A 15,672-nucleotide genomic window follows, 5' to 3' on the forward strand; every position below is an offset into this window, starting at 1 on the left:
AGGTTACTGTATGTTAAAGGGGAATTCCACCGTTTGTAAATTTCTGACTAATTCAGACCTTGGGATGTAAACAGAGACAGAGCGGTTTGATGTGAAATTGTTTATTACAGAGAAACCGGCACACAGATATTTATTTATTTATTTATTATTTTTTGCACTGGTGGTGAAAGGAGCCAGGGATCATGATGCATACGACACAAGTATAGCCATTTTATTTACAATACAGAACGACTTCACACGTGCCTTCTGAGTTTTTATATGTAATATTAATGATGAGTCATTATCTTTGAGGACTATTTTTGCTTTATAACACCCTGAATGTATGTACCCCTCCTATGAAGAAAATAAAATAAAATACATTTTAAACAAATCTATCATAAAACAGTGTGTCCGTGAGGGAGCTTTCAGAGATGTTGAACTCTTCAGACGTCTGGTTCCTATCACTGTGTACAATTCTGACTCTGAAATGGAAATGCTCAAACCACTCCGAATGACTGTTTACATCTTAACCATTTAATAGCTCAGGAGGTCTCCACCAGTAGGGGTCGCTGTCTGGTACCTGCCCAAGGAAAGGACACCGGTTTGGACTTTGAATGTTTCCCCACTTACAAGCGTCATAAGAGCTAAATTGCGATTTCACTCCTTTTTCCCAATAATTTTGTGATAATGTGAATAGTAGGAAAGGCTGAGACATCTATAGCATATATTTTATTCATTGTTATTTATATTTTAAGAGTATATTTTAAGAATGTAGGCAGATTTATTTCGTAATTCATACTACCTTACGATAAGTTGTGTGAGTTGTTTACAGGGGATAGTAGCACTGCACTTCATTCCATCACCCCGTCGAGCTCAGGGACTGTCCACCATGCCTCTGGCTGTGGACCTGTTGGACATATGGACATGTCTACTGTTTCTCTTTGTATTCTTTCTCATTTTTTACCTTTTGTAAAACAAACATCCACGCAATTTTCCTCCTGGACCATGGGGTTTGCCTCTTCTGGGAAACATTTCAACCGCGTTGGATCATCATGCTGTAGAGAAGGTATGACATTAGGCTGCAAAGTGAGTAACCTCTGTTTTCATGTCAGGATTTACCTTCTGGTGTTGGAATTCAAGGTTTGCAGGTGATTGCATCTACAAGGTGGACCGACAAGGCAGGAGTGTTTAATAGAGTGGACAGTGAGTGGACACAGTGTTTAAAAACTCCATTAACAAGCTGTATCAGATCCACTCATACCAGCACAACACACGCTAACATGCCACCATCACGTTAGTTTCAATGCAGTGCTGAGAATGATCCACCACCTAAATAGTGGTGGTTTTAAAAAAAAGTGGTTTTAATATTATGGCTGGTCAGTGAATAGAATCTACACTCTTCAAAATTCTTTATAATACAATTGTTGAGATGCAAATACAGTAATTCAGAATAATTTAATGTGAAATTGTATCATAGAGAAACATCACAGCAATGGTGTTGGGGAAAAAGGTGTCACAATGTCTACAACGCTCATATAACCATTTTATTTACCCTCTAAATGACCAGCGGTCCTACAGCTGTCTTTTGAGTTTTTATATGCAGTGACAATAATAGAAAATCGTAGTTAATTTTTTAAGTCTTACTTTTTTTGCCTAACAGCACCTTGCATGCACCTCTCCACCTTGAATATGTTTGAAACATACATTTAGGCCAAAACCCCACTGATAAACTCAATCATAAAACATTGTGTCAGACACCAGGCAGCAGATTCAGAATATTCAGAGCTTATAGAGGATTTAAAATCATTAAAATCTTCAGGTGTTTCCTGTCACCACCACTGTGAATAATTCTGACTTGATTGGTTTTTCTAGAATTAAGTATTTAATATATATAATATAATATCAAAACCCTCTGAATGCCTTTATTTCCATCTTAAAGATTTAATTATGCAGAAATTTGGAAAAAATACATTTTGAACAGACACCATATCTGATGAATCATTTGGATTGATTAAGTCTAAACTAATTATTAGGATATTTTTATTTCTCATAATATTGATGAAACACAGGTCATCTGTCATCTGCAGTTTTTCAACATTATGTTAGCCCCCTGCTTTAGTAAAATTTATAACAACAACTTACAAAAATACATCTGTTTTCTTCTTTACGTAGGTGTCTGAGAAATACGGGGAAATATTCAGCCTTAGAGTGGCTGGCGAGAAGATTGTGCTGGTGTCAGGGTATAAATTGGTGAAGGAAGTTCTAGTTACACAAGGTCACAACTTTCTGGACCGTCTAGTCTCTCCTCTATGTAATGAAGTATTTCAAGGCAATGGTGAGATTTTTTATTTTTATTTTAATATACCCAGGCAAGTCATTAAGAACATTCCTATTCAACGGTGGATGCCTGGCTTGTGAAGTTGTTTAAATCAGCATGAAATCAGACATTTTTTATTTTATTATTTCAAGTCTGGTGGTACATACAGTGTTTGTCTACATTATATCATGTGTAATAAAAAGCATGTGCAGCTGTTTAAAGCAGAGGGATGTGAGAAGCATCTTTATTTAGGAGGATGATGACCTGGGGACAGGTGAGCTGTGGAGGTGACAGTTGGTCTTGAGGCCTCTCACAGTTGGTTTCTGCTGAGATGGAAACCGCTGGAAGAGAGTGACCGGGGGTGTGAGTGTTCAGCCATGATTTTTCTCATTCTCTTCCTCATTCTAGATGAGTAAAGATCTTCAAGGGTGGAGAGCTGACGGCATATGATTTTCTCTGCACATGATACTATTCTCTGCAGCTTACACTTGGTGTATGAATATGCAAAGCCAAATAAGACAATGATTGAGGATCTGATGATGGACCCTGGACCAGCAGTGTTTGAGGCAGCCCAAATTTCTTGAGCTGTTACAGAGTATACAGGAGCAGCTGGGCCTTCTTCATAGCTGCAGTTCCATGTCTATCCCATTTGAGATCTGGGTGAATGGTGGTGCCCAGGAATCTGTAAGACTGACTGCTCTGCTGACTGTGTATTTCCATGGAGGCAGTGGGGTTGATTTCTTTGTGAAATCAATGGTCATCTCCAGTTTTTGGAGCGTTTAACTCCAGGTTGTTAGCTATACACCATAACACCAGCCATATTACTTCCTCCCAGTATGTGGACTCATCGTTGTTTGAGATGAGACCGATCAGGGTAGCGTCATCTGCAAACTTAATAAGTTTAGCAGAGTCACTGCTATAAGTACAGTCATTGGTGTAGCGAGAGTGGAGCAGGGGATTGAGCACTGTGAAGTGGAGGACCAGAAGTAGCAACAGAGAGAAGCTGCCCTGATATTCTTTTTCCTGTAAGACAAGAAATTGCTGATCCAGTAGTAGACAGTTGGGGGACGTTATCTGTCTCAGTTTATTTAGTAGAAGGTTAGGAACGATGGTATTGAAAGCAAAGCTAAAATCTACAAACAGCCCTAAGTGTTAGGGCCATCCAGGCGCTGCAGGATGTAGTACAGAGCCAAATTAATGGCATCATCCAAAAACCTGTTAGCTCTGTATGCAAACTGCAGAAGGTCCTGGAGGGCATCGGTGATGAATTTGAGGTGCTGACGTTTTGAGAAGACTCTCAAAATATTTCATGGTTAGGGTTTTGTAGTCATTCAGGCCTTTTCAGAATTGGTTTCTGAGGTTTATATGTAGTGACAAAAATAGAGGTAAACATTTAAGTTTTTTGCCCTTGTTTAGAATATTCAGAGCTTATAGAGGGAGTAAAAGCATTAAAATTTTCAGGCGTCTGGCTCCTGTCCCCACCCCGTGAACAATTCTGACTTGACTGGTTTCTTTAGAATGGAGAATCATCCACAGGTCTATTAGCTCTATATGCAAACTATTGAGGGTCTTGGAGGGCATTGGTGATGACTGAGGTGCTGAAATAAAAGACTTTCAAAACATTTCATGCCTACAGAGGTTAGGGCGACAGGCACGAGGTCCTCTGCTTTTTAGGAACTGGTTTTCTGAGTTTTTTTGTAGTGATGACTATAATAGAAATGACATGAAGACAGAGGTTTTAAAGGCACAACAGACTGGGAGATCAGTAAAAATAGGAGAAAGCTGTTCAGAATAGTGCCTGAGTGTTGCAGGTAAGACACCATAAGGGCCAGCAGCTTTCCTAATGTTCTGTGTCCTGAGAACGTGACTGACCTGCTGTTCAGTGATGGTGATGGAAGGTGGTGGGGAGGGGTTCATAGGTGTTATTAGGGTGAGAACAGGTGGAGCAAATTGGAAGCTAGACCAAAGGCAGGTAGGAGGAAATGTCTTTTGTGTTTCAAATCTTTTTTAATAGTTTTTGAGCTGGTTTGGGAGCGTTGCTTGATGCATTTAATGCTTTAGGCTTACAGTTTGTCTTGGAATGGAGTCCTTCCCAGATCGAGGAGCAGCCGTTTGAGGACAATAGCTGCTCAAGTTGTTTTCTGTATTTGTGTTTGACAGTTTTGACTGTTTTGTTAAGTACATACTTTGCCCTTTTGTATTCGTTATGGTCACCACTCCTACAGGCCTCTTCCTTGACTATGCACACATTTGTGAGCTCATTGGAGACCCAGGGTTTGTTATTGTTGTTGTTCATGTAAGAGGTGACCACATCTGAATAGTCATAGAGTCCCAATTTGTTGAATCTTGGCATAGCCTCAAACACTCTATGTCATCAGGAGACCACATTTTCACTGCTTCTACCTCAGCCTTTGGGGTTTTAAGCTTTTGCCTGGATGAGGGAGTTGTCAGAGTTACCGAGTAGAGCACAGGAGGTTGCCTGGTATGTGTCCTTGATGGTGTTGTAGCAGCAGAGAAGTGTTTTGTCTTCGTAGGTGGCTCTGCAGATCAATTGTCTGTGTTTTGGTAATTCAGCAATCTGGTCAGTGTGATTGATGTCAACCAATGTGGACATACAGTTGATGATAGGACGGTCTGAGTGTTCCTGTTGTTCATAATCTTGTCAGCCAGTTGTTGTGCTAAGTTGGCTTGTTCCAGTTGGGTAGCACACAGACCCCAACTAGAATTAAAGTGTTAAATTTGTTAGGTGAGTAAAATGGCTTGCAACTGATAAATTTTGTTGTTGTATTGCTGCCTTAAGTGCGCCTCAAACGTGATTCAGTTGCAAGTGCATTCATCACTATGCTGCCTTCTAAAGAACTGACTTATGAAACAGCAGAGGCAGCAATGTATCCAGACAGCTGCCTTCAGTTTCAGGCACAGTGTATGATTTCAGATTCACATTGGCTTTAATGTTGTGGATTTTCTTAGTTGTCATTAAAAATGTGTATATGTATTTTTTTTACTGTCAAGGCATATCTACAAGCAATGGATACAGGTGGAGGAGGCAACGTCAGTTTTTTGATTCTCTTTTGAAGAAATTGGGAGAGAGCAAAAGAAAACAGGAGGTCTATATTCAGCAAGAATGCCTCTTTCTGTGTGATGCCATCCAAGAGGAGATGGGTATGTGGGAAAAGTGTAACATCATATTAGCTTACATTACACTCCTAAAGGTTTGTAGACACCTGCTCATCCAACATTTCTTCAGAAATCAGTACTATTAAAAGGGAATTTGCTCACCTTTGCTGCAGTAACAGCCTTTTCTGAGAAAGCTTTTCACTAAATGTTGGAACATTGGAATGAGGATTTGATTGCATTCAGCCACACTAAGCTTTAATGAGTGGATTACTTCACCTCATCCCAAAGGTATTGGATGGAACTCAGTCACTCAAACGAATGCAGTTTTACTGCTTCACAGTCCAACACTGGTTTGCTTCATACCCCTCTAACCGACACTGGGCATGGGCATGGAGACTTTTGGCTCAAGTAGGGCTGCTGCAGAGCATCCCATTCTGTTGTCCATGCTTTTCTATGGAATACAAGCTGTACATGTGTAATTGAACTCCTGTGTCAGCATGTTAAAGTAGCTGAATTCACTAATTAGAAAGGGGTGTCTGGATACTTTTGGACATATAGCTAATTGAACATTTGGCCACAGGAATTAATTACCTGTATGAAATACACATTTGAGTGGATGCGTGTGCTGATTGGCTCTGCCATTTCTGTTTTTACTAACACTAATATAATTCACAGGATGCCACTTCAACCCACATCACATTATCAGCAGTGCAGTAGCTAATGTCATTGCATCTTTGGTGTTTGGAAAGCGCTTTGACTATGAGGACGCTGATTTCCGGAACCTTCTACACCTCAGTGCAGAATCTGCACTATTGGCAGGTTCACCACTTGTCCAGGTATTGTGCGTCATTTGTTTGATTGTTTTTAGATCAGTGCAATACAGGTGTTCAAACAGAACTTTGAGAGAGAAACATATGAATATGTATACATGTGAAGATGGACGTGTATATAGGTTTATGAGTCAATGACAAATAAGGCTTTTGAAAATTACAGTTTTTAAAAATCTTATTAAAAAGAAAGGAGTAAAGGACCTGTATCGTTTGGCTAAACAGAGAAATAGAGCTGGAAAGGATGTACAGCAGGTTAGGCTGATAAAAGATAGAGAGGGAAATGTACTAGTGAGTGAACAGAGTGTTGAGTAGATGGAAGGAGTACTTTGCAGAACTAATGAATGAGGAAAATGAGAGAGAGAGGAGGACAATGGGGGGAGAGATAGTGGATCAGGAAGTGCAGAGAATTAGTAAGGTGGAAGTGAGGGCAGCTTTAAAAAGGATGAAGAATGGAAAGGCAGTAGGTCCAGATGACATACCTGTGGAGGTATGGAGATGTTTGGGAGAGAAGGCAGTGGACTTTTTAACCAGGTTGTTTAACAAAATCCTGGAGAGTGAGAGGATGCCTGATGAGTGGAGAAGTAGTGTACTGGTCCCCAACAAAGTAGTGTACTGGTCACCAACAAAGGTGATGTGCAGAGCTGCAGTAACTACAGAGGTATAAAGTTGATGAGCCTCACCATGAAGGTATGGGGAAGAGTTGTTGAAGCAAGGCTAAGGCGAGAGGTTCAGATCAGTGAGCAGCAGTTTGGTTTCATGCCCAGAAAGAGTACCACAGATGCAATTTTTGCGTTGAGAGTGTTGGTAGAGAAGTACAGAGAAGGTCAGAAGGAGCTACATTGTGTCTTTGTGGATCTAGAGAAGGCATATGATAGGGTGCCAAGAGAGGAACTGTGGGTACTGTATGAGGAAGTCAGGTGTAACTGAAAAGTATGTTAGGGTGGTGCAGGACATGTATGAGGATAGTGAGACAGTGGTGAGGTGTGCAGTTGGAGTGACAAATGGTTTCAAGGTGAAGGTAGGGTTACATCAGGGATCAGCTTTGAGCCCCTTCTTGTTTGCAATGGTGAGGGAAAGGTTGACAGATGAGGTCAGGCAGGAGGCTCCATGGACCATGATGTTTGCAGATGACATTGTAATCTGTGGTGAGAGTAGAGAGCAGATGGAAGAGAATCTGGAGAGGTGGAGGTTTGCACTGGAGAGGAGAGGAATGAAGGTCAGTAGAGACAAGATGGAATACATGTGTGTGAATGAGAGGGAGGCAGGTGGAAAGGTAAAGATGCAAGGAGTAGAGGTCGTAAAGGTGGATGACTTCAAATATCTTGGGTCAACCATCCAGAGCAATGGACAATGTAGAAAAGAGGTGAAGAAGAGGGTGCAGGCAGGATGGAGTGGGTGAAGACGGGTGTCAGGGCTGATGTGTGACAGAAGGATAGCAGCAAGAGTGAAAGGGAAGGTTTACAAGACAGTAGTGCGTCCTGCTATGATGTATAGTTTGGAGACTGTGGCTCTGTCTAAAAGACAGGAGGCTGAGCTGGAGGTGGCGGAGATGAAGATGCTGAGATTTTCGTTGGGAGTGACAAGGATGGACAAGATTAGAAATGAGCAGATCAGAGGGACAGTGAAGGTGGAGCAGTTTGGAGATAAAGACAGAGAGGCCAGGTTGAGATGGTTTGGACATGTGTTGAGGAGGAATAGTGGATATATTGGTCAAAGAATGTTGGAGATGGAGCTGCCAGGTAGAAGGAGAAGAGGTAGACCTCAGAGAACGTTTATGGATGTAGTGAAGGTGGACATGGAGATGGTTGGTGTAAAAGTAAAGGAGGCAGTGGATAGGGCAAGATGGAGGCAGATGATCCACTGTGGCGACCCCTAAAGGGAGCAGCCGAAAGAAGAAGATTAAAAAGAACATTATGTGCATTTTTATATCCGCATCTGTATTTACATTTATATCTATGTGCATTTTATGTCTTAATAGTTAGAAATTTTCAGTTATTAAAACTATTTCAGTTATTAAAACTGTACTGGCCCTTTGACTTTGACTGGTTGTGCCACCTGAATTTTCAGACAAATTTTAAGCTAAGCAGTCATCTACATAGACACTAGTAGAAACCTCTGTCCTTAAACTTGAGGTTATACTTACATTTTTTTCAAATAAGTAAACATAATTATAAAAAAATATAAACATTTTTCATTGTTTTCCAGTCAGGGTAAATTGCCCATTTCCAACCATGACATTTTTTCCAGAATTTGTGAAAAGGCTACTGACCTTGGCATCGCAACATAAAGGTCATTTGGGGTCTTCTTTATGGTGCAATACGCTGACCCCTTTCATAAAAGCATATCAAAATAAAAGTTTGTTTTTGGTTATGCTGCCTGATGTTTGGGAAGAAAGAACTTTAAATCTTTTTAATTAGTTGAGTACTTTTAAAGTTTTTTTCTTTTTAAAGCCTTATTTTACAACATGGTTTTAAAACATAAAATCATGCCAAACTATTTTATTTAGAATGTTATATAACTAAATTCCTTTTTGATAGTTTACATAATCAGCATATATGGTTGGTTGGTTGCACCACCTAATATTTTTAGACTTTCTGAGGCAAAAAGAAACTAAAATGAATTTTAAATAGATAGCACTGAACATTGTTTCACATATAAGAGGTGTTGTTGAATAATTTGATATGTTATGCTTTTACTAAATTAGTTTTTGGGAAAGTAATGGACTCAGTGAACTTTATAAATTTTAGCTTACATTGATTTTATACTATACTGTTCTGGGTACGAGGTTAAATGTAAATGCAAATTCCTGTTCCCTCAGCTTTATGATACATTCCCATCACTTATGAAGTATTTCGAAGGACCACATACCACAATTTTGGCCAACTATTCCAAAATTCTGGGCTTTCTGAAGAAGCAAATTGAGAAGCACAAGAGAGATTGGGATCCATTTAATCACAGTGATTTCACTGATGTTTATATAGGAGAAATAGATAAGGTAGGACACCTCATATTGTGCTTTTTGTGTATTGGTTTTAATAAATGATTTTAATTTCATGAAACCAAATTATTTCATAATTTGATAATACACAAGTAGTTCTTGGGGCTAAACTGCTCAAGTGAATTTTAGCCTTGTGAGTGACGCCTCATACTGTTTTGAACCAGAGAAGGAAAGACGCAGATGCTGCCTTCACTGTGGACAATTTGGCTCACTGTATTTTGGACCTGTTTGAAGCTGGAACAGGACCCATGACCAGAACCCTGCTCTGGGGTCTTCTCCTTATGGCGAAACATCCAGAAGTCCAAAGTATGTATACATCATCAAGGTAACCTAATTAGTATATATGAGGCTCAGATCCTGCAGTCAATCTTATATAAACTTTAAAATATTATGTGTACAATCTAAACAGTGAAACTGAACTGACTGTGCTAATGCTAATGTAATTAAATACTCAATACCATTTTTAACAAGCCCGTGTCCGCTTGGCTTGACCATTTCTACTCAGTGGAATCCCTAACACCCTCTTATGGGATGTTCCATTACTTTTATTAGCTCAAGTGAAGTTCATTAGATAAGCCCTCGGAGGGGAAAGGAACCAAGTGAACACAAATGTTGTCTTTGGCAGCAGAATTTGCCCAGAGATCATTGCAACATGGTGCATTTACCTCTTTAAACCTGGAAAACAAGGTGGACTAAACTGTTTTTACACCATAGCATTCTTAATGCTGAAGGCTACATGGCCAACCAAAGTCTGTAGCCAGACAAAATACTTAATTTATAAAGTGTATTTACTTTAGAGTTTTAATTTTTTTTAGAAAAAAGTTTGCACGACGAGTCTGAGGCTAATCTAGCAGAGGGCTCTTCCAAGTGAGTGAGGTTAAGTTAAAAATGGTATTGAAACAGGGCTGGCAGCAATTTCAGTATTGGGTTGTTAATCACTTATTCAATTTTTCCATGTATATGTGAATAATATATCAGCTGCTGACACAGCATGCACAGCTAATAATGTCAACAAGGATAACTGAATTTAGGTGTGTTGGCTGTCAGGAAGTAGAGGTTCCATGCCATTTTCACGGGCATAACACGCGTGTCTTGCTGTGGGTCCAGAGAATGTCCAGAATGAAATTGATCATGTGATCAGACAGTCCAGGCAGCCCTGTTTGATGGATAGAGCCAGCATGCCTTACACTGAGGCGGTGCTGCATGAAATCCAGAGAGTGGGCAATGTCCTGCCTCTAGGTGTACCTCACAAGGCTTTCAGAGACACCAGACTGGGCAAATACTTTATTCCTAAGGTAAGACAAGGATAAAACTCAAGAGTTGGTGACAGTTTCAGTTAAGAATTTGGTGCAGTAGTGAATGAAATATCACTGTATAACAGATTACATGAACATTTCTTAAATAGTCTTTTTAACAAAAGTTCACACGTCTGAAATGGTAACTACATTGGAAAAGTTAAAAGGCTCTTAACTTTAATGTAACTTATTGCTCAAAAGCTTGGATTCACTTGACATTTTAGTAATTACTTTAATTCAGTATTAACGTACGTGTTGACTGAAATACTATAATGTACAAGACACCAGAGAATGTTTCATTTATTGATCTTCATGATGTACTTTGAAGGCAGCGATACAGCGTTGTCATGCTGTTAGCACTTAACTGCCATTAGTGTTTTTTACCCAGAACAATCCCTGTTGGAAAAAAAAGTGCAGACCACAATGCATTCCATGTGTTATTATATATGGTACATGCTAGTCTGGTGCTGGTTTAGCTGATCATTAAGCATAGTAATTCTAAGTTTGATGAACATACCAGTATAGAAATATAACATACTGGTTTTCTAAATATAAAGTGGTATTTTTTAGTTTCTAATCATTGTAATAAGAAAATGACATTAACTTCACTGTGTCTTATGATGTGCTTGTTTTCAGTTACAAACATCTGTCTGCTAATTGGATAACCGAGAATTTCTGTACCATTTGAATACTTTTTGCACATCTTACATTCTATCATCTTACATTCTTACATAAAAATCTACTGCTTACTTATTAAGGAATGTATTCATATATTTTGTATCTAAAGGGCACTGCAGTTGTGACGAGTCTGTCGTCTGTGTTGAGTGATAAAGGAGAGTGGGAACGACCACAAGAGTTTTATCCCAAGCACTTCCTTGATGACCAAGGCCATTTTTGGAAGAAGGAGTTATTTGTTCCTTTTTCAGCAGGTAACATATTCTTCCTGTATACCTGCAGAAGATAGGTCTAATACCTCTACAGTACACTGAGTTGAAAGTTTATTAGGTTCACCAAACGGAGCAAGGATGGGCTAATTTTGGCCACTGGGGTGGGTGCTCAGGGGTTTTGGATGACAAAGTCCAAGGAGACTCAAATACTTGGGATCATCCACTGCAGATATAAACATTAAATGAATGAATAGCCCTTAATTATGTTCAAATTGAGTAAATTAATGAATAATTGAATAAATGTTATTCATTCTCAGGCCCTCGAGTTTATATTATTATTAACTTTAGTGTTGCTATTTAAATTGTATGTTTTGAACAGTGTATGACAGAGGAGTTTGTAATTGCAAGGTATGAGCCCTTTATGACATACCTTTTTTGACACTGATGCACTAAAGTAACACTGAAGATTCATTTTGACATTTTCATGAAGCTTATTTCAGCCTTTATAGTAAAAGAGCGTTGTAAGTACCAATTGCACAGAGAACTGACATTGACAATGTTTTGCTCTATGGAATAAAAGAAAATATATTTAATTGTCCCCAGTTCAGCTTCAGATTCAAACACTGGCATGCTGCTAACAAACTAAATGCTTGAGGCAGTAGTGTGTACCACTGGATGTCAAGCAGTGATTGGAGGGCTGGAGACAAAAAGGTGTAGCTTGGTGCATAATATAATGATTTGATTGGCTAAGAAATGCAAAGAAAAACCCACAAAAAACAACAAATCTAACTTCATTATCTTAAAAACATTTGGCTTGATGAATATTCTTCCCAATTTGATTGGGGAGGCATGTGACCATTCTGGGTATAGTGCTGGGAAAAAGGCCCTCCCCAATTTCTTCTTTTTTTGCATATTTGTCACGCTTGAAAGTTTCAGATCATCAAAGTGCTTTTATATTAGACAAAGATAACCCAAGTAAACACAAAATTTATTTTTTAATTTATGATTTCATATATGGAAGCAAATCTGCTGCTAAGCCCTACCTGGTCCTATGTGAGAAGGTAACTGCCCTTTTGCTATTAAATGAACCAGTTAAACAAATTCAATAAACTACTGGGTTCACTGTCCACACCCAGTCATGGCTATGGTCAAACCTATTGAATCTAAACTTAAATAGAACCTGTCTGGCAATGTGAAGCAGGCTAGAAGGTCACAAAAAGCAGCTCATGATGTTATGTTCTAAAAAGATTCAAATACAGATGCGAAACAGTCATTGAAACCTACCAGTCTGGGAAGGGATACAAATCCATTGCTAAGGCTCTGGGACTCCAGCGAACCACAGTGAGAGTCATTATCCACAAATGAAGAAAACCTGGAACAGTGGTGAACCTGTCTCTGGCCTACCAACTCATCCAAGTGGTCACCAAAGAACCCAGACAAGCATCTAAAGAACTGCAGGCCTCACTTGCCTCGGTTAAGGTCATCATATACGATTCCACACTAAAAAAGACACTGGGTAAAAATGGCATCGATGGGAGAGTTGCAAGGCGGAAATCACTCCTGACCATAAAGAGCACAAAGGCTTATCTTACATTTGCCAAAAACCATCAGATGACAATATTCTGTGGACTGATGAGTCAAAGGTGAAACTTTTTGGAAGTTCTGTTACATCTGGCATTAAGATAACACTGTTTTCCACCACAAGAACATCATATCAACAGTTAAACAAGGTGGTGGTAGTGTGATAGTCTGGGGCTGCTTTGCTTCTGCAGGACTTGTCATAATAGACCGTAAAGTCTTTCATGCTCAGAGACCCTCCAGTGTAGCAAGTCTGCAAAGAAGAGTGGTTCCGAACTCCTCCACAGTGATGTAAAAGACTCATTGCAAGCTATTGCCAACATTTGATTGCAGTTGTTACTGCTAAGGGAGGCACAACCAGTTATTAGGCTTGAGGGGGTACTTTTTCACATGAGTGATATAGGTTTGAATAACTATTTGTATTTAATAAATGGGATAGTCACTTAAAACCTACATTTTGTGTTTACTTGTGTTTATGTTCTATTAAAATGAGTTGGGTGATCTGAAACATTTACATGTGACAAATGAGCGAAAATAGAAGAAATTGCGGCAAGAAATTTGCTACAAGCTGCAAATACTTTTTCATAGTGCTGTAGCCAAAGGCCGATCCAGGCATCCCCAAGCCTACCGATTGCTACACCCTTCCTTTGTAGGGTTACAGTTACTGATCGTACCCCATTTGTTGCTGCACAGTTCATCGGCAACCTCAATCACTACCTTGTCTATCAGTGGAAAAGTACCACCATAGGAACACCAGGGCCAGGACAATCAATCACCAATATGGTATCAGTATGTTATGAAAGTTTTAGGTTCAGCAGTGTTGCTGGTTGTTTTTTTTCTTCACATGTCTTAGTCTCAAGGCTGGGATAAGGATAGTTTTCCAATCAAAAATATCCAATCAGCATCCTGGATCCAAAAACTGTCCATTGATAAAGGACTTAGGGATCCCTGATACACTCCCCACTACCATGTCATGGCCCATCACCCAGTTTCTTGTACAGATCTGTGCACTGAACCACAAGAATCTCTGCCTGAAGTAATTGCATCATTTGTATCTGATCAGCAGTGGTCTAATGGGCTACGTTTACGCAGCAGGTAAAAGTGGCCCAAATATGATTTTCTCACCAAATCCGATGTTTTTGTTTGGCTGTTCACACTGTCTTTTAAGTGTGACCTGTATGCGACATCAGTCTGAACAGATCACGCTTCCAAACCAACCCGCATGCGCAGAAGAACAATACTTCACTTGGCTCGTCCAGAGCTAAACAATCAAAAACTAGTCACTCCTGGTTTCGTCTTGAAAATATAAAGAAGGTTGAACTTATAAAACAAAAACTTTATTTTAGAATGTATATTATTAATAAAACTGTATGCAGAACAGGTGATTCGGATGTCTGTGTCAAAAGCTTGATTCTGTGATCACAACCATTCTTGTATTTTTGAGTGAATTTGGATGCATGTTTTGGATCATTTTTCTGCTGGAAGAATGTATTTATTTAAAATTTCCTGGCACTTCATGGATTATGCCATGTATTCTGTCAAGGTTCTGAGAGCCTTTAGCGACCGCCTTTAGTGTTTGTTGCCAGAAAGCTCTGTTTGTAGATATTTGTATATATCCAACCACAGAGCCTGGTTCAAGTGAAAGTTCCAGAAGTGTCTGGTGAACTCCAGGTGCTTAAGTTAAGTTTGCAGTTCAGTCAAAGAAAAGGCTTTTATCCGGCATGAATTTCAGATCATTAATTGCTATGGAGGTGGTGTCTTATTGAAGTTTCGGAGAGTTGGTGAGTCTTAAGTGTTAGTTGCTGGTCGTGACCCTTGACGAAATGTTTGCTTCTCCAACCATCCTCCTCATTGTATGTGGAGATAAAATGAACATGCATATAATATACGCATTTTCAGGTTTTTAGCTTTCTTCTAGCCAGTACCTGATTTATAAATGTCAACACTTTTTTTCTTATTTCATTTGTGTACTTCTTTCCCATGTTAATGATTGACTAAACATTTTACCTCTTAACCCTGTGAACCCATATTTCTACCCCAGCGAAATTCATGGATAAACAGTTAATAGTTCCTGAGCACTCAGATGAAATAAGACAGTGAAATATAAATGGACATTTCTAGGGGGTGCCAGTACTTGTGATGCATGTGGTCTTGATAAGGGTTTTTTGTTTTCTATGACTAAATATACTTAAATGTTGATTTAAATATCTCTGCAGGGAAGAGAGCGTGTCTTGGAGAAAATCTTGCAGGCATGGAGCTTTTTCTTTTCTTTACCTCACTCCTCCAGCGTTTCACCTTCTCCGCTCCACAGGGCACACAGCTGAGTATGGAGGCCCAGGGAGCTTCAGAGCGATCTCCCAAATCTTTCCACATGTGCGTGTCCTTACGCTGAAACACAGTGGCTTTATTCACCTCAGAGGGACACTTTTTTTGCTTTTAAAGCCACGTATTGCTTGCTCACTTGCTCCCGGTCACATGGCTGCTCACATGACTTCAGTATTATAACTCCTGTGTGACCCCTGCATTTCTGAAAGCATTTCTAAAGATTACTGGGAGTGTAATCCCGCCCATCACACCAGTTTTAACCATAAAATAATGTAGTGTTGCATTAAATTACTTAATGAACTGCAAGTGACATTGTTTAAGCATTCGAAGGAGATAAATTCTACTT

At 39.4% G+C, this 15,672-nt stretch overlaps 1 protein-coding gene across 2 annotated transcripts; it reads left to right on the top strand.

The window, feature by feature from the left end:
• The first annotated feature begins 572 nt into the window (after positions 1-572).
• LOC108427719 (cytochrome P450 2J2-like) lies at positions 573-15,632 on the top strand. Of its 2 annotated transcripts, XM_037533455.1 has the most exons (9): positions 579-1,045; positions 2,152-2,314; positions 5,309-5,458; positions 6,089-6,249; positions 9,062-9,238; positions 9,406-9,547; positions 10,349-10,536; positions 11,324-11,465; positions 15,218-15,632. In XM_037533455.1, the coding sequence occupies exons 3-9, from the start codon at positions 5,455-5,457 to the stop codon at positions 15,391-15,393; spliced, it is 990 nt and encodes a 329-aa protein (XP_037389352.1). In that variant the 5' UTR covers positions 579-1,045; positions 2,152-2,314; positions 5,309-5,454; the 3' UTR covers positions 15,394-15,632. The 2 variants fall into 2 exon arrangements, with proteins under 2 accessions (XP_017553624.1, XP_037389352.1); XM_017698135.2 differs by lacking the exon at positions 2,152-2,314 and having other exon boundaries at positions 573-1,045.
• Positions 15,633-15,672: the final 40 nt, after the last annotated feature.

Source organism: Pygocentrus nattereri, chromosome 23 (assembly GCF_015220715.1).
Source record: "Pygocentrus nattereri isolate fPygNat1 chromosome 23, fPygNat1.pri, whole genome shotgun sequence".
NCBI classification, from domain to species: Eukaryota; Metazoa; Chordata; class Actinopteri; order Characiformes; family Serrasalmidae; genus Pygocentrus; species Pygocentrus nattereri.